This window comes from Mustela erminea, chromosome 7 (assembly GCF_009829155.1).
Source record: "Mustela erminea isolate mMusErm1 chromosome 7, mMusErm1.Pri, whole genome shotgun sequence".
NCBI classification, from domain to species: domain Eukaryota; kingdom Metazoa; phylum Chordata; class Mammalia; order Carnivora; family Mustelidae; genus Mustela; species Mustela erminea.
Genome location: NC_045620.1, coordinates 67,767,747 through 67,791,120, shown reverse-complemented (window position 1 = coordinate 67,791,120; position 23,374 = coordinate 67,767,747). Strand labels below are relative to the sequence as shown.

At 35.8% G+C, this 23,374-nt stretch overlaps 1 protein-coding gene across 3 annotated transcripts in view; it reads left to right on the top strand.

The window, feature by feature from the left end:
• The window catches only part of TSGA10 (testis specific 10), a 153,110-nt gene that overhangs the window by 55,397 nt on the left and 74,339 nt on the right, over positions 1 to 23,374 (top strand). For all 3 annotated transcript variants that reach the window (XM_032352025.1, XM_032352023.1, XM_032352024.1), the window contains exons 12-15: positions 3,095 to 3,150; positions 4,238 to 4,406; positions 8,175 to 8,285; positions 19,955 to 20,140. In XM_032352025.1, coding sequence (XP_032207916.1) covers positions 3,095 to 3,150; positions 4,238 to 4,406; positions 8,175 to 8,285; positions 19,955 to 20,140 — 522 coding nt within the window. The remainder of the gene's footprint in view (positions 1 to 3,094; positions 3,151 to 4,237; positions 4,407 to 8,174; positions 8,286 to 19,954; positions 20,141 to 23,374) is intronic.

The window sequence follows — 23,374 nt, the reverse complement described above, 5'->3', positions numbered from 1 at the left end:
TGCCTTCCATAAGGCTGCAGTATAATTGGGGGAAAGATAAATTAAGATGTTATCATGATGGAATGTGCTAAGTGCAATAACAATATGTACACAATGTGCAAATGGAGTTAGGCAGAAACACATCTTATTCAGGCTGGGGGTTGGATTAGGGGAGGAGAAAGATCTAGAGAGCCTTCCAGGAAGTGCCTAGGCTGCTGTCTGATGACTAGGAATAGCCGGGACAAGATTTAGACAAAGGGGACAGTGAGAGAATGGGAGATCCAGACAGGTTAAGCAGCTTCTGTGAAAGCCCAGTGACTTTCATAAAAGAATTTCAAGAGAAGTCAGTATGGGAGCAGGGCTGGGTGGCAAAAGATGAGGTGGGACGGTTAAGCAACAAATCATAGAAATACATGTGATATTGAGTTTAGACTCTATCATCATGGATATAGAGGATCATTTAAATACTGTGAAAGATGTGTCACAGTTAGATATTTTTGTTGAAACAAATATTCTGGCGCTTGTTAATCCATGTAAAGAATGGACTATAGGGAAATGAGTGTAGTGACAAGGATACCAGCCATGAGTAAAACAATAAGAATTTTGTTAGGATAGTAGCAGTATCTGTAAGAAAACAGATCTTTTAGGGAAGATTGACAAGATGTGCTTTCTGACTTAGAAACTACATGGATAGTTCTTGTGCATGAACTAAGAAACAAATAAAACAGGTTTAGGAAGATTATTGACATGTCTTTGGAACACATAGTTGAAATAGTCATAGACTCTTGGATTTTTAAGTTTGGAGAGAAAGTTGAAGTGAAGTTAATAGATTTGGGAATCATGAACACAATTGAGATCTTGCTATCTAAGTTCGTGAGATAGTAAATTTTGATTTGTTGAAAAGGCTGACTCATTACTTTATAGTTATGCCTTAATATTTTTGATATTTTATGGGTTTGGGGGAAGTGGAGTTTTACTTCTCATTTTATTCAGAACACTTTTTGAATAGTTTGGCACGATTTTCTTTAAAAACACTTACATTTAGAAACAAATTATTTAGAAATTTTTAAATTGCTTTCCTCTGCTATATCTAATATTTCATGTATCTTCGATTCTGCTAACTTGCCAACATTATTTTTTTCTTCACGAGAAATACTGAGTTGCAAGTCCATCTCAAAATCAAGACCTTCATATAAGATCATGAATGTAAAAAAAAAAAAAAAAAGATCATGAATGTAAGCACATCCATCCTCTGAAGGGAAAATAACTTTTTAAAACAGTGTTAGACATTCAAAAGAGAAAATATTCTCTACAATAGTATTTCAGAACTGAATTTGCAAATACCCTTCAGTAAAAAGCAGTAATTTTACAGTCTAATCTGGTGATTACATAAATAGATTACTATAGAAAAAGCCTACATTATAGTAAATAAGGAGAAGTTTTTTTCTGGTAATCATAGTTTTAAAGCATATTTTACTAGTTGCTACCAATTAAAGTTAGAAAACTCGATAGCAAGTTCACAGTTTTTTAATAATAACAGAACTATTTATGAAACATTTTAGTTCATTTCTTTTTTCCAAGTAGATTTATGACCATCCTTTTCACATTGAATTTTTAATAATTGAGTCTGTATCTCTGGATAAGCATATTGAGGTTGTACAAGGAATATTACATTGATAATGATGGCATAGATCTCAACAATTTAGGAAATAATGATATTAGGGTCATATTAAGAGAAAAATAGGGTAAGAGGATATTAGATTTTACCCAGTGATTTTATTGTCTGGATGCTTTACAATGTTCTCAGAGAATCTTACTTCCAATATAAATTTCTGCTGATAAAGGATGTCATTATAACCCATATTTAAAGTTTTACCAACTAATGGCTTTCAGAAACACTAGAAGTTCAGTTAGTTTTTTAGAATTTATTTAGAAATGTATTGTTATATTTTAAAACCTTGTGTAAATATTCCATTTTAGGCAGTATTTTCTCTTTATTGGTTTGTGCTTCTTAAAGGGGTTTAACTGTTTTGCTAATACGTATTTTAACTATATCCTGCAATCCGTTACTGCCAGATGTGGACTCTGCACCATTTTACCAGAAAGCAGAATGGGAAACTGGAGTTAAAATACCCTCAAGAGGAGCACATGAATAAAGGAAGATAACTAACATACACTCACATACACACAACTGTCTCTCTAAAGAACAGGAACAGAACTGGTTGGGAAATACAGATTTAGTTTTTCATCTTACTGCTTGGTTACTAAGGATTTGAAAATTCAAAGGGCAAAATGAAATGTAGTTCCTTAGTGAAAGAATAATTTTCTTCCTTTTTTTTTTTAAGGTCTAATGTAGCCCTAATTATTTGTGTATAGTTATCTATAACTAGTTCAGGATCAATGAGAGTTTTAGAAAGATGAGGTGTAAGGATGGTATTGATGGCATTAGGATATTCACACCCCAAGCCTTAACTGATTCCATTAATTCTCCCTCACTATACCCTCAAAAAGGGAGAATGTCAGTAGTTTATTTTTATATTTTTGCTCTAGGCCTAATGCTTATCTCTTTATTAGCTTACATCTAAAATTAATAGTATACTTTTATAAGTAATTCATTTGGAATAGCTTTTTGAAGATGATGTTGATGACTAATATAAATAATTTACTTGATCACAGTTATTATTGCTCAGAATTAAAATTAGTGTTACATAATTCACTTTGCTGGGTTTTACAACATGGAGAAGTGAGGAGGTAAATCAGTTCTGTTCCCAGTATACAACACTCCAATGTCAAACCACTGGTTTGCCAACAAGAACAGGGTGATTATGGGGTCTTTTTGTTGCTAGGTGACTACACAAAACATTTTAACAAAGTATTTGCTATATTGATCTCATACCAATGTACCTAAGTGTGGTCTTTTATAAGCATAATCTTGCTTTTATCCAGTACATGTACACTGATATATATGCTTTAGTTTTAAAGTGTAGAAAAGAATAGATGTGAATGTTTAAAACTGAATGGGAATCAGAAAGGGAGGATTTCTTTTTGTTCATTTAGTTTTAAGAGAAATTGTTTAAAATAATTTTTTTATTTAATACTTGTATTATTTTTCAAGGAAAAGACCATTTCAGGCATGAAGAATATCATTGCTGAGATGGAACAGGCATCAAGGTAAATCGTTCACTCCACCAAAATTTGAGCACTTATTGGGGGCAAAGTACAATGTTAGGTACAAAGACAGTAGGAGACAAGGGGCTTAGTGTTACCTATGAGGTGATAACTTTCTAATGTTGAAAGGAGGCATAAGTCTGTCTAGGGAAGTAAAAGAAAACATGGTGTTAGCCATGTAAAGGTAAAAGGAATAGCAAAGAACCACAGATCACATTCAAGAGCCTCTTGAATGACAAGTAGGTAAGTGTGTTGGAACCCATAGTATACGAGAAGCAGTAGAAGGAAAGTCTAACTAGGCGGAGGCCTGTGGTATAGATAAATGAGTCTTGATTTTATCTTTTGGACAATAAGAAATCATTAAAGAAAATTGGGAAGATTTTTGTGTTAGAAAAATTACCCAGGCTGAAGAGATGATGCTAGATTGGGGTAGATGAGTTGGGAGAGAGGTGTGAGGGGCTTATGAGGGAGAGAATCTAGGAGAATGCCAGGTTTCTGGCTAGGGATGAACTGGGCTTTAAGAAAGTATGCGGAAACACATGATTTTCCTCTGAATTTGAAGAGCCTTTGAGACTTTTCTGTAGATATGTCTAGTAATCAGTTAAATATTAGTTTGAAGTATTAAGGAAGAGGCTGAGGCTAGAGATAAGATTTCAGAATCATCTGAAGATGGGGCTGGGAGCCATGGCTATGAATGGATTTTCTGAGTAAGGGGTGGAGTGAGAAGAGGAAGGAGACTGAGAGTTAAGCCCTGAGAACCATTAATTTTTAAGAGGACAAAGGACAAAGAACCTGCAAAGAAGACTAAGCTATAGCAGCTAGAGGTAGAATGAAGGCTTTCTTATACTTGGAACATCAGAAGTTTTGAAATACTTAGCAAATCATTGACTATTATGTATATTTAACCTCCCTTTTTATTGTGAACTGTAGGTAACAGAGAGAAATTCCTGTGAGCTATATTTAAATTTTAAATGTGTTTAAAATGTCAAATGTTTTCTTGCTTAACTGTCACTCTTCTATCTTATGAGAATTTGTTATTCTGTTTTTGGTAAAATGTCTCTTCTTATGTATTATCTGATCTGTGGAATAGACAGTCTACTGAAGCCCTAATTATGTGTGAACAAGACATTTCCAGAATGCGTCGGCAATTGGATGAAACAAATGATGAGCTGGCTCAGATTGCCAGGGAAAGAGATCTCTTGGCTCATGAGAATGACGGTCTCCAAGAACAGTTTTCTAAAGCTAAACAAGAAAACCAGGTATATTTCCACCTAGAATCTTTTTTTCTCCAAGACAATTTTTGTTTTTTTCTGATACACAGACCTCATTTCATTTTGTAGAAGAGCTCAGACTTTGGAATCAGCCATTTTTTAAATCTTTATTACACAGAATATGCCACATAATTTCTAAATGAAATTTTCAGACATGACGTATTAAAGGAAAGAGGGAGTGGTGATATAATAGATTTATATTAAACCTTAGAAAGTACTTCCTTGACAGTAAATATTTGAACATATTAACAAAGGATGATAAAAGTCTTCAGAAACTTTTGAGAGACCGATAGATTTATTTGATGGACTATTATTCTTTTTAAGTATGAGTGTATGGACTACGCTACATATTTTGGTCCTCTTTAGCACTGTGATTCTTTGGGAAATTTTATAATTATTCCCTCTTTAAGCCAATATATTTCAGTATATCCACTCTTTTCATTTCCAATATCATTATTTTAATTTGAGCATAAAAAACTCTTTTTGGAAGCTTTCTTACCCCACTTAAAATGACTTCGTCTAAATGGTTCCCTCACTTGCTGTCACTCTCAGTGTGTTTAGTTTGCATCATGAAAGTCTGTAGTTTTAATTGTTAAATATTTTTTATTTGTATAAACAGATATAAAACTGCAATACTTTGTTAATTATAAAAAAAAATTGCCTGAGCTGTTAAAATACTTTGGTCAAAAATTAATGAAGGATGTTTGGGTGGCTCAGTTGGTTAAGGTTCTGACTCTTTATTTCAGCTCAGGTCATTGTCTTACAGTGGGGAGATTGAGCCCAGGTGAGATCAAGCCCACATCAGGCTCCACACTCAGCAGGGAGTCTTCTTGAGATTCTATCTCTCCCTCTCCTTCTGCCCCTCTCCCTGCTCACACATCCTCTCTCTGAAAATAAATAAATAAAATATTTTCTTAAAAAAAGTTAATGAATAATGGGACCCTGGGATAGAAAAAGCATACTATATAAAAACGAAGTAATTTTGCATAAAATATGGACTTTAGTTAGTAATATATCAATATTGTTTCATTAATACGTGATAATTATACCACACTGATGTAAGAAGACATCAAGTATAGGGTAGATGGGGACTCTTTATACCATTTTCTTTTTTTTTTTTAAGATTTTATTCATTTATTTGACTGACAGAGATCAGAAGTAGGCAGAGAGGGAGGCAGAAGAGAGGAGGAAGCAGGCTCCTCGCTGAGCAGAGAGCCCGATTCGGGGCTCGATCCCAGGGCTTGGTCCCAGGATGCTGGGATCATGACCTGAGCCAAAGGCAGAGGCTTTAACCCATTGAGCCACCCAGGCACCCCTCTTTGTACCATTTTTACAACTTTTCTGTAAATCTAAAATTATTCTGAAAGCTTTTTTTTGAGTTAATGTATAGCAATAAAAAACATATGAATAGGATCTACTTTTATATACTCTACTTATAGCTAGAGCAAATAGACTAAAAGTAAATATACCTTATATTTGTGAAAAACTAGATTGAACACTTTTTACCATGTTAATGGTAAATGGAAAAATGGTAAAAATATGTTAACATGTTTTTTTTTTACTGATTTTCCATGTGGTTTAAATACTTTTTATACTTTAATTTACATGAATTTTTAATGTAACTGGGATAAAACCACATGCCATTTTATATCAAGCTTTTTTCTACATGATAAGGCAGTAGAGTGGAGTATTTAAGATTCATGAGTTTGAATGTCCTGCCTGGCTGTGGGATTATACCATTTAACTTCTCTGAATCTCAGTTTATATATGTAGAAATGGAAAGCAAATGAAAATATTCCTGAAAAGCACTCATTGGAGCATCTAACGTAATCACTGGATAAATCTCTTGTAGCTATTATTAGCTTACTGTGACATCATATGCACTCCTCTGCTTTGTTAAAACTTCATAAATGTTTTTTTTTTGTTTTGTTTTGTTTTGTTTTTTAAAGATTTTATTTATTTATTTGACAGACAGAGATCACAAGTAGGCAGAGAGGCAGGCAGAGAGAGAGAGAGAGAGAGAGAGGGAAGCAGGCTTCCTGCGGAGCAGGGAGCCCGATGCGGGACTCGATCCCAGGACCCTGAGATCATGACCCGAGCCGAAGGCAGCAGCCCAAACCACTGAGCCACCCAGGCGCCCCTTCATAAATGTTTTTTAATAATCATAAGAAAATTGTTGTTTAAACAATTTACATTTGTTCAGGAATAGTTTTTTCCCTTTGTTTGAGTTATAGGCCCAAGGGGTAGAAGATGGATCACTCTGTGGACCACAAGTTTAGTACCATATCATAGAAAATTTAGAAAGCAGAAGCCTTTTAAAAAAATATCGTCCTCACAATCACAATTTTTAAAAAATTAGGAGAAAGTATTTTTAGTGTTTTATCCTGACTTTTTCACAAAATATAGATGAACATTTTCCTCTGTTATTAAAAATTATTCTAGGGGCACCTGGGTGGCTCACGTGGTTAAGCGACTGCCCCATTTGGCTCAGGTCATGATCTTGGGGTCCTGAGATCAAGTTCTGCATCGGGCTCCCTGCTCAGTGGGGAGCCTGCTTCTCCTTCTACTCTCCCTGCTTGTGCCTTTTCTCTCTCTCTGTCAAATAAATAAGTAAAATCTTTTTAAAAAGTTACTCTAAACATTTCTCATAGATATCTTGTATATGGACTATGTAGATACTATTTTTTATGACATCATTCACTTAATGTGAATATTGTCACCATAACAGATACTGCCTTAGTGAACATTCTTTATGTTAAATTTTTCTAGATTTAGTTTTAAATCAAATCAGAGTTTATGAAGTTTGTTTTATAAATTAAAAAAAAAAACTTTTCTAAGTGGACATTTTCAAAGGTAGTGAATACTTATGTATCAATGTCCCACCTTCAAAAAATTTTTTTCCAAAACAACATATTTGTCTTTCCTGTTTTTATGAACATTTAAAAATGTTTCTTGAAATAGATGATAGATAACAGGTAGCAGATCACAGATTTGCTTTATGCAAATTTATGTTTACACCAAGATACATGGAAATGCTTATTTCTTGCCATAACAGAGTAACTTTAATTCTTTGCTAATTTGATAGGCAACATAGTATTTGATTTTAAAAATTATTTTTAAAATTAAAATTTAAAAATCCAAAAGTTTAAAAAGTTAAAAACATATTTTTGATTACTAGTAAATTTTAACTTTTTTCAAGTATTATCTACTTGTGCATCCTTTTTGTGAATTTTCTGCTTGGGTTCTTCGCTTATTTACTATTTTGATTCTTGTGTTTTCTGTTTTGTTTTTTCACTAGTAGGATAATGGGCCTCATGTCTCCCATAATCCCACAGACTCACCCAGATTTATTCACACGGTAATAGTTGCAGTATTCTCAAAAGCAGCAAACAAAAGTCCCAGAAAATAAATAAATAAATAAATAATTTTCAAGTCTGTATTTGTGTTTTATTGTTTTTTGTTCCATTAGCCAAACAAATTGTGAAGGCAAGTTTAGAAAGAGGTGTGGTTAAATGGACTTTGACTCATTGGAAGGAGTTGCAAGGTCTTAAGGTGAAGAGTGTGATATTAAAAGGCATGAGAATTTGGGGTGTTTTAGGTTTTTATGAGTTTTGTATATTAGGTATATTAACTTTATTTATCATTATTTATTAAAAATATTTAAAATTTATGGTGATTTTTGACACAGAGGTTTTTTTTTGTTGTTGTTTTTTTTTACTTTTTCCATAGTCAAATCTAGCTATCTTTTTCTTATAGGCCCTGTCTAAAAAATTGAATGATACGCACAATGAACTTAATGACATAAAACAGAAGGTCCAGGATACTAATTTGGAGGTTAACAAGCTGAAGAATATATTAAAATCTGAAGTATGTATATAGTTTTTTCCTCTTTGCTCATGACACCTAAGAGAGTTTGCTAAACTTATTGATCATAGGAACCAACTGAGTCAAGTCTTTCCTTAATACATAGCATATTTTTGTGTTGACAATGATGGGTTGTATGTTTACTGTATATGTAAATGTCATTGTAAATGTGACCATATATTTAGAATGACACCAATGTCCAGAAAGATAACTCAAGAATATGTCACTTTTAGTTTGCCACTCAGCTATTCTAGATAAGTAGAATCCTGCTAAATAGGTGAAGGAAAAAAGACAAAATTCACTTATATTTGAAAAATGGTAGTTTTCAGTTTATAAACCTTTGACAAAAGAGGCTCCACCAGATTTGGTAGCAGATCAGAATTGATCGCCCTGTTATGGGGCCATCTATTTCTTAGGACCTGAGAATATATGACTCTGCTCTATAATTCTCTGTTAGTAATAATTTGACCAAACATTTGTAGCATACATCAGATAATACCAAATAAATCTGGGTATATGGGTGGCAACACTGGAATAGACAGCTTGACCAAGGATATTAGGTTAGCCCATTTGGTAAAATATTATCTAAAATGCGGTAGTTGGGAGAGGGGGGGCAAGATGGTGGAAGAATAAAGGACCTGGTTTCATCTAGTCCCTTTAATTTAGCTAGATAACTGTCAAAGCATTCTGAACACCTATGAATTCAACCTGAGATGTAAGAAAAGAATTGCTGGAATTCTACAAATAGAAAAACAACCATTTTTTGCAAGAAGTGGTGTGGAGAAGTGAATCTGAGGAGATGTAATATAGTATGATAAACAGTGGGGAGAGGGAGCTGCTATAAATCAGCTACTGGAAAGTGATATAGCCCCAGAGTGCAAAATCAGGAGTTTTAGAAGTCTGCCCCACTGAGAGATGTCCCTGCCTGAAAGGTGCTCAGGTGGCAAAGTGGGGCAGAATCCTAGATGGGATAGTGTGGTTCGGGATCCCTGGGGTCACAGAAAGAACAGGGATGCCTGAGCTAGCATAGTTCCCAAGCACTGGAGCAGGGTGGCTATGGTCAGTGAGCCCGGGAGTGGGCTTGCAGCTTGGTTTGCCATAAACCACAAACCTGCTGTCTATGCAGGGGCCCTGCAGGCCTATGGCAGGAGGATTGTTGTGGGTGCATAGAGCAGGAGTCTGCAGAGTTTGGCACTCTGAAAAGTGAAGATTGCTTTTCCCTGAGGTTTTAAGAAAGAGAGGGGGCCACCATCTTTCAGCTCCAGGGCTGGAGATCAGCACACTGCCATTTTTTATTTTCGTCCTCTGAAGTAGCACAGAAAGCCTCCAGGGAATGAAAGCTACATAGAAGAACCCAAAGCAGCTTACACTGAGCCTGGCCCCTTGGCAAAGGGTGGTACAACTCTGCCCAGGCAAAGACTCCTGAAAATCAGCACAGCAAGTCCCTCCACAAGATGACCAGCTGTAGCATTAGGAGAATATCAAGTTTACCAAGCACACAGAATTGCAAAACTCCAGCACTAGTGGAAAATATTATATAGAATTTGAGGGCTTTTTTTCATTATTCTTTTATCTTTCAATTTTAAAAATTTCCCCTTTTCAACTATTTCCTTATTTTATCAACTCTGTTTCTAAGTTATTTTTTAACATGAATTTTTAATATTTAACATTTTTACATTTATATTTTATAGATACATTCATTTCTGGCTTACTTTCATTGTATTAAATTTTATTTTTGTTTATATATAAGTTTTGCTTTCTTTACAATTTTGAGATTTAGTATCTTCTAACAAACAGACCCCAATATACCCAGGACAAAGTGGATCACCCTGTTTTGTCCACCTGGGATTTTATATTCTCTTTTTTCCCCCTTTTTTTCTTTTTCTTTTTCTTTCCTTTTTTGGATTCTGACCTCTTTGGATATGTCTAGTGTGGTTGATTTTTTTTTGTTTTGTTTTGTTCTCTTGTTCGTCCATTCTTCTGTGGGCAAAATAACTAGTAAGAATTCAAAACAAAGAAAAGAACCAGAGGTAATACTTTCTGCCACATATCTAAGTGATATGGATATAAATAAAATGTCAGATCTGAAATTCAGAATAATGATTATAAAGTTATTAGCTGGGTTTGAAAAAAGCATGAAAGACACTAGAGAATCTCTTTGTGCAGAAATAAAATCTAATCAGGCCAAAGTTAAAAATTCTCTAACTGGGATGCAGACTAAGTTGGATGCTCTAACAGTTAGGGTAAATGAGGTAGAAGAGAGAGCCAGTGACATAGAAGACAAAATAATGGAAAGGAAGGAAGCTGATGAAAAGAGAGAAAAACAACTAATGGACCATGAGGGGAGACTTCAAAAAATCAGCAATACCATAAAGTGAATCAATATTAGAATAATTGGGGTCCCAGAGGAAGAAGAAAGAGAGAAAGACGGACAGAAGGTATATTTAGCAAATCATAGCTGAGAACTTCCCTAATCTGGAGAAGGAAATAGGCATTCAAGTCCAAGAGGTAGAGGGAATGCCCCCCAAAATCAATAAAAATAGATCAATACCCCAACATATAATAGTGAAGCTTGCAGATTTCAGAGAAAATCCTGAAAGCAGCTTGAGGCAGGAACTCCTTAACCTACAATAGTAGAAACAGTAGACTGGCAGCAGACCTATCTACAGAGACCTGGCAGGTCAGAAAGGGCTGGCGTAATATATTCAGGGCAATAAATGAGAAAAACATGCAGCAAAGAATATATTATCCAGCAAGGCTGTCATTCAGAATGGAAGGAAAGATAAAGAGCTATAAGGACAAACAGAAAATAAAGAAATTTGTGATCACTAAACCAGTCTTGCAAGAAATATTAAAGGGGATCCTGTAAGTGAAGAGAGAGCCCAAAAGTAACATAGACTAGAAAGAAACAGACAATCTACAGAAACAGGATTTACAGGTAATACAATGGCAATAAATTCGTATCTTTCAATAGTTACTCTGAATGTAAATGGGCTAAATGCTCCAATCAAAAGACACACGGTATCAGATTGGATAAGAAAAGAAGACCCATCCATATACTGTATACTTAAAGACATCCAAATACTTAAAGACATCTCCAGATTGAAAGTGAGGGGGTGGCATTGATCATGCCAGTGGGCATCAAAAGAAAGCTGAGGTAGCAATTCTCACATTAGACAAATTAGATTTAAATCAAAGACTGTAGTAAGGAATGAAGAGGACTACTTCATCATACCTAAAGGGTCTATCCAAAAAGAAGATCTAACAAATATAAATATTTATGCTTCTAATTTAGGAACAGCCAATCCCATAAACCAATTAATAACCAAATTAAAGAAGCACATTAATAATAATACAATATTATTAGGAGACTTCAAAACCCCACTCATAGCAACAAACAGATCATCTAAGCAGAAGATCAACAAGGAAATTTGAATTTTTTTTTTAATGGACAGAGCATTTCATCCTAAAGCTGCAGAATATACATTCTTCTGAAGTGCACATGGAACATTCTCCAGAATAGATCACATACTGGGTCACAAATCAGGTCTCAGCAGGTACCAAAAGATTGGGATTATTCCTTGCATATTTTCCAACCACAATGCTTTGAAACTTGAACTTAATCACAAGATGAAATTTGGAAGGAACTCAAACACTTGGAGGTTAAAGAGCATCCTACTAAAGAATAAATGGGTGAACCAGAAAATTAAAGAGTACTTAAAAAATTTCATGGAAACAAATTAAAATGAAACTACAACTGTTCAAAACCTTTGGAATTTAGCAAAGGTGGTCCTAAGAAGGAAGTACCTAGCAATATAAGCTTTTCTCAAGAAATTAGAGAAGTCTCAAGTACACAAGCCAACCTTACACCTAAAGGAGCTCATGAAAGAACAGCAAATAGAACCTAAACCAAGTCAGAGAAGAAAAACAATAAGAATTAGAGCAGAAATCAAGGAAATAGAAACCAAAAGACTAGTAGAACAGATCAGTGAAACTAGAAGCTGGTTTTTTGAAAGAATTAATAAGATCGATAAACCCCGAGCCAGATCTACCAAAAAGAAAAGAGAAAAGACCCAAATAAAATCATGAATGAAAGAGGAGAGATCATGACCAACACCAAGGAAATATAAAGAATATATGAGCAACTATATGCCAACAAATTAGGCAATCTGGAAGAAATGGACACAATCCTGGAAACATATGAACTACCAAAACTGAAACAGAAAGAAATAGAAAACCTGAACAGACTGATAACCAGCAAAGATATTGAAGCAGTAGTCAAAAATCTCCTAGCAAACAAGAGTCCGGGGCTGCAGGGCTTCCCAGGGAAATTCTACCAAACATTTTAAAAAGAACTAATACCTATTCCTCTGAAGTGGTTTCAAAAAATCAAATTGGAAGAAAAACTTTCATACTCATTCTATGAGGCCAACATTACCTTGATCTCAAAACCAGAGGAAGGTCCCACCAGAAAGGAGAATTACAGACCAATATCCCTGATGAACATGGATGCAAAAATTCTCACCAAGATACTAAAGAGTAGGCTCCAAGAGTACATTAAATGGATTATTCACCATAACCAAGTGGGATTTATTCCTGGGATGCAAAGGTGGTTCAGTATTCACAAATCAATCAACATGAATCCATCACATTAATAAAAGAAGGGATAAGAGCAATATGACCCACTTAGTTGATGCAGAAAAAGCATTTGACAAAATACAGCATGCTTTCTTGATATAAACTTTCCATGATGTAGGGATAGAGGGAACATACCTCATTATCACAAAAGCCATATATGAAAAGCCCACAGCAAATATTCTCAGTGGGGAAAAACTGAACGATTTTCCCCTAAGGTCAGGAACGTGACATGGATGCCCACTCTCACCACTATTGTTCAATATAGTATTGGAAATCTTAGCTTCAGCAATCAGAAATAAAAGGCATCCAAACTGGCAAAGAAGTCAAACATTCACTCTTCACAGATGACATGATACTCTATTTGGAAAACCCAAAAGACTCCACCAAAAAATTGCTAGAACTGATACAGGAATTCAGCAAAGTCATAATCCTATGACTATATATATATTTTTATTTTTCAATGCACAGAAATCTGTTGCATTTCTATGCCCTAACAATAAAGCATCAGAAAGAGAAATCAAGGAATTGATCCTGTTCACAATTGCACTAAAAAATCACAAGATACCTCAGAATAAACCTAACCAAACAGTTAAAATCTGTACTCTGAAAACTATAGAATACTCATGAAAGATATTGAGGAATACACACAAAAAATGGAAAAACATTCCATGCTCATGGATTGGAAGAATAAATATTGTAAAAATGTCTATGCTACCTAGAGCAATCTACACATTTAATGCAATCCCTATCAAAAAACCATTAACTTTTTTCAATGAAATGGAACAAATAATCCTAAAATTTTTGTGGAACCAGAAAAGACCCTGAATAGCCTGAGGAATGTTGAAAAAGAAAACCAAAGTTGGCGGTATCACAATTCCACCTCTATTACAAAGCTGTAATCATCAAGACTGTATGGTTCTGGCACAAAAACAGACACAGATGAATGGAACAGAATAGAGAGCCCAGAAATGGACCCTCAACTCCACAATCAACTAATAGTAAAGAATGACCAATGGAAAAAGTCTCTTCAACAATGGTGTTGGGAAAATTGGACAGCCACGTGCAGAAGAATGAAACTGAACCATTTCCTTAAACCACATACAAAAATAGACACAAAATGGATGAAAAACCTCAATGTGAGACAGGAATCCATCAAAATCCTTGAGGAGAACACAGATAGCACAGCAACCTCTTTGACGTCAGCCGCAGCAGCTTCTTCCTAGAAACATCACCAAAGGCAAGGGATGCAAGGGCAAAAATGAACTTCATCAAGACTTCATCAAGAAAAAAAGCTTTTGCACAGCAAAGGAAACAGTCAACAAAACCAAAAGACAGCCGAACGAATGGGAGAAGATATTTGCAAATGACATCTCAAATAAAGGGCTAGTATCCAAAATCTGTAAAGAACTTATCAAACTCAACACCCAGAGAAAAATATTCCAATCAAGAAATGGGCAGAAGACATGAACAGACATTTCTGCAAAGAAGATATCCAAATGGCCAATAGACACATGAAAAAGTGCTCAACATCACTCAGCGTCAGGGAAATACAAATCAGAACCACAGTGAGATACCACCTCACACCAATCAGAATGGCTAAAATTAACAAGACAGGAAACAACAAATGTTGGTGAGGATGTGGAGAAAGGGAAACCCTCTTACAGTGTTGGTGGGAATGCAAACTGATACAGCCACTCTGGAAAACAGTATGGAGGTTCCTCATGAAGTTAAAAATAGAGCTACCCTGTAGCCCCACAATTACACTATGGGGCATTTACCCCAAAGATACAAATGTAGTAGTCTGAAGGGACACCTGCAGCCCAGTGTTCATATCAGCATTTTCCGCAATAGCCAAACTGTGGAAGGGGACAAGATGTCCATTGACAGGTGAATAAATAAAGATGATATGGTATATCTGGAAAATTAGTATATATGGAATAAATGGAATATTTTTCAGCCATCAGAAAAGATGAATAGTTTCATTTACATCAATGTGGATGGAACTGGAAAGTATTATGCTAAGCAAAATAAGTCAGAGAAAGACAATTATCATATGGTTTCACTCATATGTAGAATATAAGAAATAGCACAAAGGATCAGAAGGGAAGGGAGGGAAAACTGAATGGGAAGTCATCAGAGAGGGAGAACCACAAGAGACTCTTAACTATAGGACAAAAACTTACGGTAATTGTGTGGTAGGCATTGAGGAGGGCATGTGATGTGATGAGCGCTGGGTGTTATATGCAACTGATAAAAAAAACTGAATTCTACATCTGAAACTAATTATATACTATATGTTGGCTAATTAAATTTTTAAAATAAATTAAATGCTGTAATTGGATTGATGACTATAATAGGTATAGTGTTCCCTACATATCACTCAGACTATTAATAGGAACTTTGCACCCCAAAACTGTTTTCCTTGTTTTATATAACATCTCATTTATTATCAGTCTGCAAACATTTCCTGAACATTTTTGGTGTATATGAGACTGTTTAAAACCTTGAGAGAGTGGCTCCTGGGTGGCTCAGTGGGTTAAGCCGCTGCCTTCAGCTCAGATAATGATCCCAGGGTCCTGGGATTGAGCCCGGCATTGGGCTCCTTTCTCAGCAGGGAGCCTGCCTCTCTCTCCACCTGCCTCTCTCTCCGCCTGCCTCTCTCTCCGCCTCGCCTGCCTCTCTGACTGCTTGTGTGCTTTCTCCCCCTCTCTTTCTGACAAATAAAGAAATATAATCTTAAAAAAAAAAAAAGATTTTTTTAAAAAAACAAAAAACCGAAAACCTTGAGAGAGAAGAAATTCTGAGGACACCTAAACTGCAAGTAAGGCAGTAAGGCAGCAGCCTTACATTGGCAAAGCAGGTGGTTTCCTACAAGTCTTGATTTTAAGGTGTCAACAACGTAATACCATAAACAGTTGGAAGCTTCAGTGTCAGATAAGTCTGACCCCTCTTCTCACTAATAACATGGATTTAGATGGGCTGCTCAACCCTTCTGAGTCTCAGTGGCCCATCTGTAATTGGAAAGAAGGCCCAAGTGAGAAAGGTAGACCTAACATAGTGAACCATTTAAATATATTCTGGAAGAAGGTAGAATATAAATAAATGAATATCTGAACATTTAATGTACTAAGCTTTCAGTACATTCATTTCAGTACATTCAGTACATTCAGTGTTAGACTTTTCTCCCTAGCCTGTCACATTACCTAAAATTCCACCATTAAGTACTGGGTCTTTTAGGCTGTGGAATTGTATTTTCAGACATCACACATAAGGCTGCTCTCAGCTGGTGGCATCCTAGTATGAGGGTTTTTTGGTTTTTGTTTTTGTTTTTTCAGGATAAGAATGCTTTTTTTTTATATATATATATTATGTTCAGCTAGTCCAAATATAGTACATCATTAGTTTTGTTTTTTTAATACTTTTTTTATTATTATGTTCAGTTAGCCAGCCCAGAGTCCATTAGTTTTTGATGTGGTGTTCAGCGATTCATTAGTTGCATGTAGCACCCAGTGTTTATCATAACACATGCCCTCTTTAATACCCATTACCCGGCTACCCCATCCCCTCACCCTCCTCCTTTCTGAAACCCTCAGTTTGTTTCCCAGAATCTAGAGTCTCATGCTTTATCTCCCTCTCTGATTTCTTCCCATTCAGTTTTCCCTCCCATCCCCTATGGTCCTCTGTGCTATTCCTTATGTTCCACATATAAATGAAACCATATGATAATTGTCTTTCTCTGCTTGACTTATTTCACTTAGCATAATCTCTTCCAGTTCCATCCATGTTGAAGCAAATGATAGGTATTCATCCTTTCTGATGGCTGAGTAATACTCTATTGTATATTTGAACCATATCTTCTTTACCTGTTTATCTGTTGAAGGACATCTTGTCTTCTTCCAGTTTGGCTATTGTGGGCATTGCTGCTGTGAATATTGGGGTACAGGTGTCCCTTCCTTTCACTACATCTGTATCTTTGGGATAAATACCTAGTAGTGCAATTTCTGGGTCATAGGGTAGCTCTATTTTTTAATGTCTTGAGGCTAGTATGAGGGGTGGGTTTTTTTGGTTTTGTTTTTTGTTTTTTGTTTTTAAGATTTTACTTACTTGACAGACAGGGATCACAACCAGGCAGAGAGGCAGGCAGAGAGAGAGGAAGGGAAGCAGGCTTTCCACTGAGCAGAGAGCCTGATGTGGGGCTTGATTCCAGCACCCTGGGATCCTGACCTGAGCCGAAGGCAGAGGCTTTAACCCACTGAGCCACCCAGGCACCCCTAGTATGAGGTTTTTAAAAGAGATTCATTTCACACAAAACTGTGTGGATCCAGCAGTCCCTTAAGAGAACAAACCATAGGTCCATTAAGAATTGTTGAATACTTGATTCATTCACTCATTCATTCAGTATGCTAGGTGCTGAGGTAGGTGCCAGACATGACAAACAGGAAAGAGAATGGCACCCCAATCAGTGGGAACAACAAGAGCAAAGGTGTAAGGCAGGAAAAGTGGGTTCTATAGCCCAAGGGGAGTGTGTAAGTGGGTGATAATGCAGGGGGAGAAGCACTTGTTTGAACTCTTGTTTTTAGGAACCTTTTGTTGCAACATGAGCACAGAGGTTATTTGAAGAATTGGCGTTTTAGAGAGATAGTTCTGGCAATGTTGGCAAGAATAAATGAGAAGGGTAACAAAATCACAAAGAGAGAGATCATTTAGCAGGGGCTATATCCATAATTCAGTCAGGTAGCACAAAGAATTCCAGCTGAGACAACCCCAGCTTTGCTGTGGGGGAGTATTGCAATGAGCCCAGTTTTAGATCAGAGGGAGCTGAGGGGTACAGGGATGGGGATAGCCCCAGAAAGTGGTAAACAGATCCTGAAAGAGGGAATTGGAGAATACCAAGGAATAGTTTCACTTTCTTTCAAATGTTGCCTGTCTTGGGCCCCCCACTGCTCTGGCTGCTTTGAGTGGGTACAAAAAAGAGAAAATAGGGTCTCTGGTTGCCCAGAGGGAGGTGCAGTCGGTATTTGGTGGCCAGAAGAGACATTTAATACCAATCATTTTTACCGCTTAAACTTAAACTTTGAACCATGTGACCTGGGAATCACAAAACTACATTTAATAAAAAGGATGGTTCATATTTTAGTCAGAAAACTAAATGTAGTGTTTAAAAAATGGTTTCTATCTTCAAGGAATTCAGATGTTAGTGGGGAGACTGGACATCCTCACCTAATAGTGTAAAGCAATAAGGCAGTGTTAAGAGATAGTGAGTACTACAGAAAGTTAAAGAGGGTGGAGATTGATAGGGATAACATTTAGTTTATGTACACTGTACTCTGTACCTCCAAGGTACACACTGTGTACACAACTGTTATTTTTAGTAGAATGATGGAAAACACATCAGATTTTTAGTGGCACCTTCAGAATATCTGAATCTTGAAAGCCAATGCAGTAGTATAGTATGTTAACTTATTTACTAACAGAATTGGCAAAGATCTTTTGCATTAGCTATAGGTAACCAAACCACAAGGTGGAGATATTAACTGATTTAAACCAGGCTTGTGATTAATCATATTGGTAAAAACTTAAATCTGACTTGAAAGCCTTACTACAGTGAGACATTGCTTATTACAATTTGGTCACTTTATAGTTCTGATAGAGATATTCAGTGTTTATTAACAGGTTAGGAGAGAAAGAGACGTAGTTCCTTTTTAATTAATTACCAAAATTATAAATGACATTTTAAGAAGGAGTTGACCAAACCGTAATACTAAAATATGTTTTTAAAACTATCCTCATAATGATTACTCAATATAGTATATTATTTGTGGAGCTGATTGTTTTCCTTTAGAAATAAGATGCCCGGGACACCTGGGTGGCTCAGTTGGTTAAGCAGCTGCCTTCAGCTCAGGTCATGATCCCAGCGTCCTGGGATTGAGTCCCACATCGGGCTCCTTGCTCGTCAGGGAGCCTGCTTCTCCCTCTGCCTCTGCCTGCCATTCTGTCTGCCTGTGCTCTCTCTCTCTCTCTGATAAATAAATAAAATCTTAAAAAAAAAAAAAAAAAAAAGAAAGAAAGAAAGAAAGAAGATGCCCTGGGGGCACCCCAGTGGCTTAATTTGGTTAGATGACCAACTCTTGGTTTCTGCTCAGGTCATGAGCTCAGGGTTCTGAGATCAAGCTCTGAGTCAGGCTTGAAATTCTGTCTCTCCCTTTCCCTCTGCCCCCCCCCCCCACACACTCCTCTCTCTCTCTCAAATAAATAAAATCTTAAAAAAGAGAGAGAGAAATAAGATTCCACTGTAGTCAGTCTGTCATGATAGACATTTTAAAGTTTTAAAAATGTGGTTCTATATCAAATGACCACTGTGACTGTATATTTATGAACAGTGTTTATTGGCATAGGTTTGGTATTTTACTTCTTAGTAATTTTGGGCAAATTAATAGGGTGGTGAATAAAAGTGAATCATTGAATTTAGTCCATGATGGAGAAAATTGAGGTTGGGGTAATGAATGAGTGTCAGGCATTGACAGGATATGTGCCAAACCAACAAAAATATCAGAAGCTGATGCCTGAGATATGTAAACAGTCAGAAGTTCTGTGACCAGTACAGCCTAGAAAAGCAGGCAAGAACAAGGGAATACACAGATACAAAAGGCAGAGACTCAAAAATCAGACCAACAAGTAGTAAGTAAACAGATATATAGGAAAAGGAGGCAATGAAGGATTTTGTTTGAACAAAAGCAAATAAATATAAATAAAGAACATATTCCCCCAGGTTCTAAAGATAAGAGTAAACAGCTTAACTTTACTAGATGGATGAGTGTGACTCAGGAGCCAGGGCAGATCCTGGTACCACTTCCTTTTCTTAATTACAAGATGTCTGACGTTCTAAATTGAGTATGGATAGGATTCCTTGAGGTTATGTTATAAATCATCCTGTAGCAAATAAATTTCCAATGACCTGGCAAATAATGTTTGATTTGCTCATATGTTGACCATTTTACATCTTTTGAAGTAATACCTAAGATTTGCTTTTTTAGGAATCTGAGAACCGGCAAATGATGGACCAACTCCGAAAAGCCAATGAAGATGCTGAAAACTGGGAAAATAAGGCCCGTCAAGCAGAAGCAGATAACAATACTCTCAAATTAGAACTTATCACTGCTGAGGCAGAGGGTAACAGATTAAAAGAAAAAGTAGATTCTCTCAACAGAGAGGTTGAGCAGGTAAGTTTGGGAAAATATACTTGTAGGACATTCTGCATCATTGTTAAAAGAGTTTTGTTTGACATTATAAATATATAAATAAACATTTAAATTATTTAAATATACTGTGAATTGTAGACTAACTATTCTCCTATATCCACTCTTGTTCTGCTTTAATCTATTACCTGCCCTACAACTGGAATAATCTGGCATTTTAAAAAATTAGGAATTATTTCAAACATACTAAGAAAGTTTAAAAAAAAAGGTAATATAAATAGCACACATATACCCATCTCCCTAGTTGAAGGATACTAACATTTTTCCAAGTTTCTTCAAGACTCTCTGTGAAAAAAACAAAACAAAACAAAACAAAATATTATGGATACAACAGTTTATCCTTTCACCACCTCTCTCCCTAATGGTTGGCATGGATAACTTTCATCAGTTGTGTAACTCTTTGGTATGTGTTTATACTTTTTCTGCATATTTATTACCCATACGTTATGTATAATGTTGTTTTGTGTGATTTAAGTTTTTAAGTGATACTCTAGATATCCATTTGCATTTTGCCTTTTTTGTTCCATATTATAATTTTGAAATTTATCCATTTTGATACCTACAGTATATATCCGAACAGTTGCATCTGTAGTCATTGTATAAATATTTTATTTTTAAAATTCATTCTGATATTAAAGGAAATTTAATTGTCTTCACATTTTCTATAATAAAATGCTGCAGCATACATTCTTTTACATTTCTTCTTGGGTGTATATTTCTCTGGGTTAATGCCTGGAAGTGGAATACCTGGATCCAAGATATGGACAGTTTTAACTCTTCTGTATATTGTCAAAGTGCTCTCCCAAAGTTTTACCCTTTCAATAGAAATCATGGAATTGTTATCAATACTTGATGTGTTCATGTTCTTGTTTTTTCTTTTTCCTATATAGTCTGTTTTCTTTTTCCTTGATTAAAAATGAAATTGGGGATCTTTTCATCTTTCTTGGCCATTCAGAATACCTCCTCTATATATTTTCTCTTGATTCTCCCTTGAATGCATTTTTGTAAACTTTTGCCCATTTTTCTATTGGGTTACTTATCTTTTTCATATTGATGTGTAGGAATTACCTATATATTCTTGATAATATTCCTTTTAAAGACACCATGGTTATCCTCTCTCTGTGGCACGTTTTTTCACTGTGCTTGCAAGATAAACAGAAGCTTTAAATTCTGATGCTGTCAGAATTATCATCAGTCTTTTCCCATATGGTTTTTTTTATGTCTTCTCTAAGAAATCCTTTACTATCCCAAGACCAGAAAGATATTTTCTTATATTTTAAAAGTTTTTCTAAAGTTCTTAAAGTATGTGAAATTTTGCCCTTCACATTTAGACCTTTAATCCATTTGAGATTGATGTGTGTATGGTTTGAAATAGAGATGTAATTTTTGTCTTTGTGGATGGATATCCACCATCCTTTCTTCACTGAATTATAAGTCTACTTTGTCTACTTTGTTTCCATTTGTTCTGCCCCATTGGCCATTTTATCTGTTTTCTAACAATAAATCCTTGGAGCTTCTATAGTTTTATGTTAAGTCTTAATATCTGGGATTAATGTTCCCCCCATTTTTAAAAAAAGATTTTAAAGATTTTATTTATTTATTCATGGGAAATGGAGAGAGGCAGAGGCAGAGGGAGAAGCAGGCTCCCGGAGAATCAGGGAGCCCAATGTGGGACTTGATCCCAGGACCCCAGGATCATGACCTGAGCTGAAGGCAGATGCTTAACTATCCGAGTCACCCAGGCGCCTCTCCCCTGAAATGTTTTTGAAAATTTTATTTATTTATTTGAGAGAGAGTGTGTGTAAGCATGAGTGGGGGTGGGTGAGAGGCAGAGGGAGAAGCAGACTCCCCACTGAGCAGGGAGCCCGGAGCAGGGCTCCCTCCCTGGTCCTTGAGATCATGACCTGAGCTGAAGGCAGACACTTAACCAACTAAGCCACCTAGGCACCCCTGTTCCACATCTTTATCTATTCATCAGCCAGAGGAAATGTGGGATATTTCCATAATTTGGCTATTGTAGATAATGGCTGCTATAAACATTGGAGTGTATGTATCCCTTTGAATTAGTATTTTTGTATTCTTTGGGCAAATACCTAGTAGTGCAATTACTGGATCTTAGGGTAGCTTTATTTTTAACTTTTTGAGGAAACTCTGTACTGTTTTCCAGAGTGGCTTTACCAGCTTGCATTCCCCTTTCTCTACATCTTTGCCTATACTTGTTGTTTCTTGTGTTGTTTCTAAACATTCTGATAGGTTCGTGGTGATATCTCATTGTAATTTTGATTTGTATTTCTCTGATGATGAGTAATGTTGAGCATCTATTCATGTGTCTGTTGGCTGTCTGTGGGTCTTCTTTGGAAACATATCTATTCATGTCTTCTGCTCCTTTTTAATTGGATTATTTATTTGTGAGGTGTTGAGTTTTATAAGTTCTTTATGTATTTTGGATACTAATCCTTTATTGTTAATGTCATTTGCAAGTATCCTCTTCCATTCCAAGGTTGCCCTTTTAGTTTTGTGATTGTTTCCTTTGCTGTGCTTTTTATTTTGATGAAATTCCAATAGTTTATTTTGCTTTTGTTTCTCTTGCGTTGAGACCTATCTAGAAAAAAATTGCTATGGCATGTGGCAGAGAAGTTGCTGCCTGTGTTCTCCTCTAGGATTTTTATGGTTTCAGGTCTCATATTTAGGTCTTAAATCCATTTTGAATTTATCTTTATGTTTGGTGTAAGAGAATGTCTTGGTTTCATTTTCTAGCATGTTGCTGTCCACTTTTCCCAACACTATTTGTTGAAGAGACTCTCTTTTTAAATTGGATATTCTTTCCTGCTTTTTTGAGTATTTATTGACCACATAGCTGTGGTTAATTTCTAGGTTTTCTATTCTGTTCTATTGATTTGCCTATTTTTGTGCTATTACCATCCTGTTTTGATCACTACAGCTTTGTAGTATAACTTGAAATCTGGAATTGTGATGCCTCCAGCTTTGGTTTTCTTTTCCAACATTCCTCTGGCTATTCAGGGTCTTCTGTGGTTTCATACAAACTTGGGATTGTTCTAGCTCTGTGAAAAATGCTGGTGGTATTTTGATAGGGATTGCATTAAATGTGTAGATTACTTTGGATAATATAGACATTTTAACAATATTTGTTCTAATCCATGGGCATGGAATGTCTTTCCATTTCTTTCTGTCATCTTT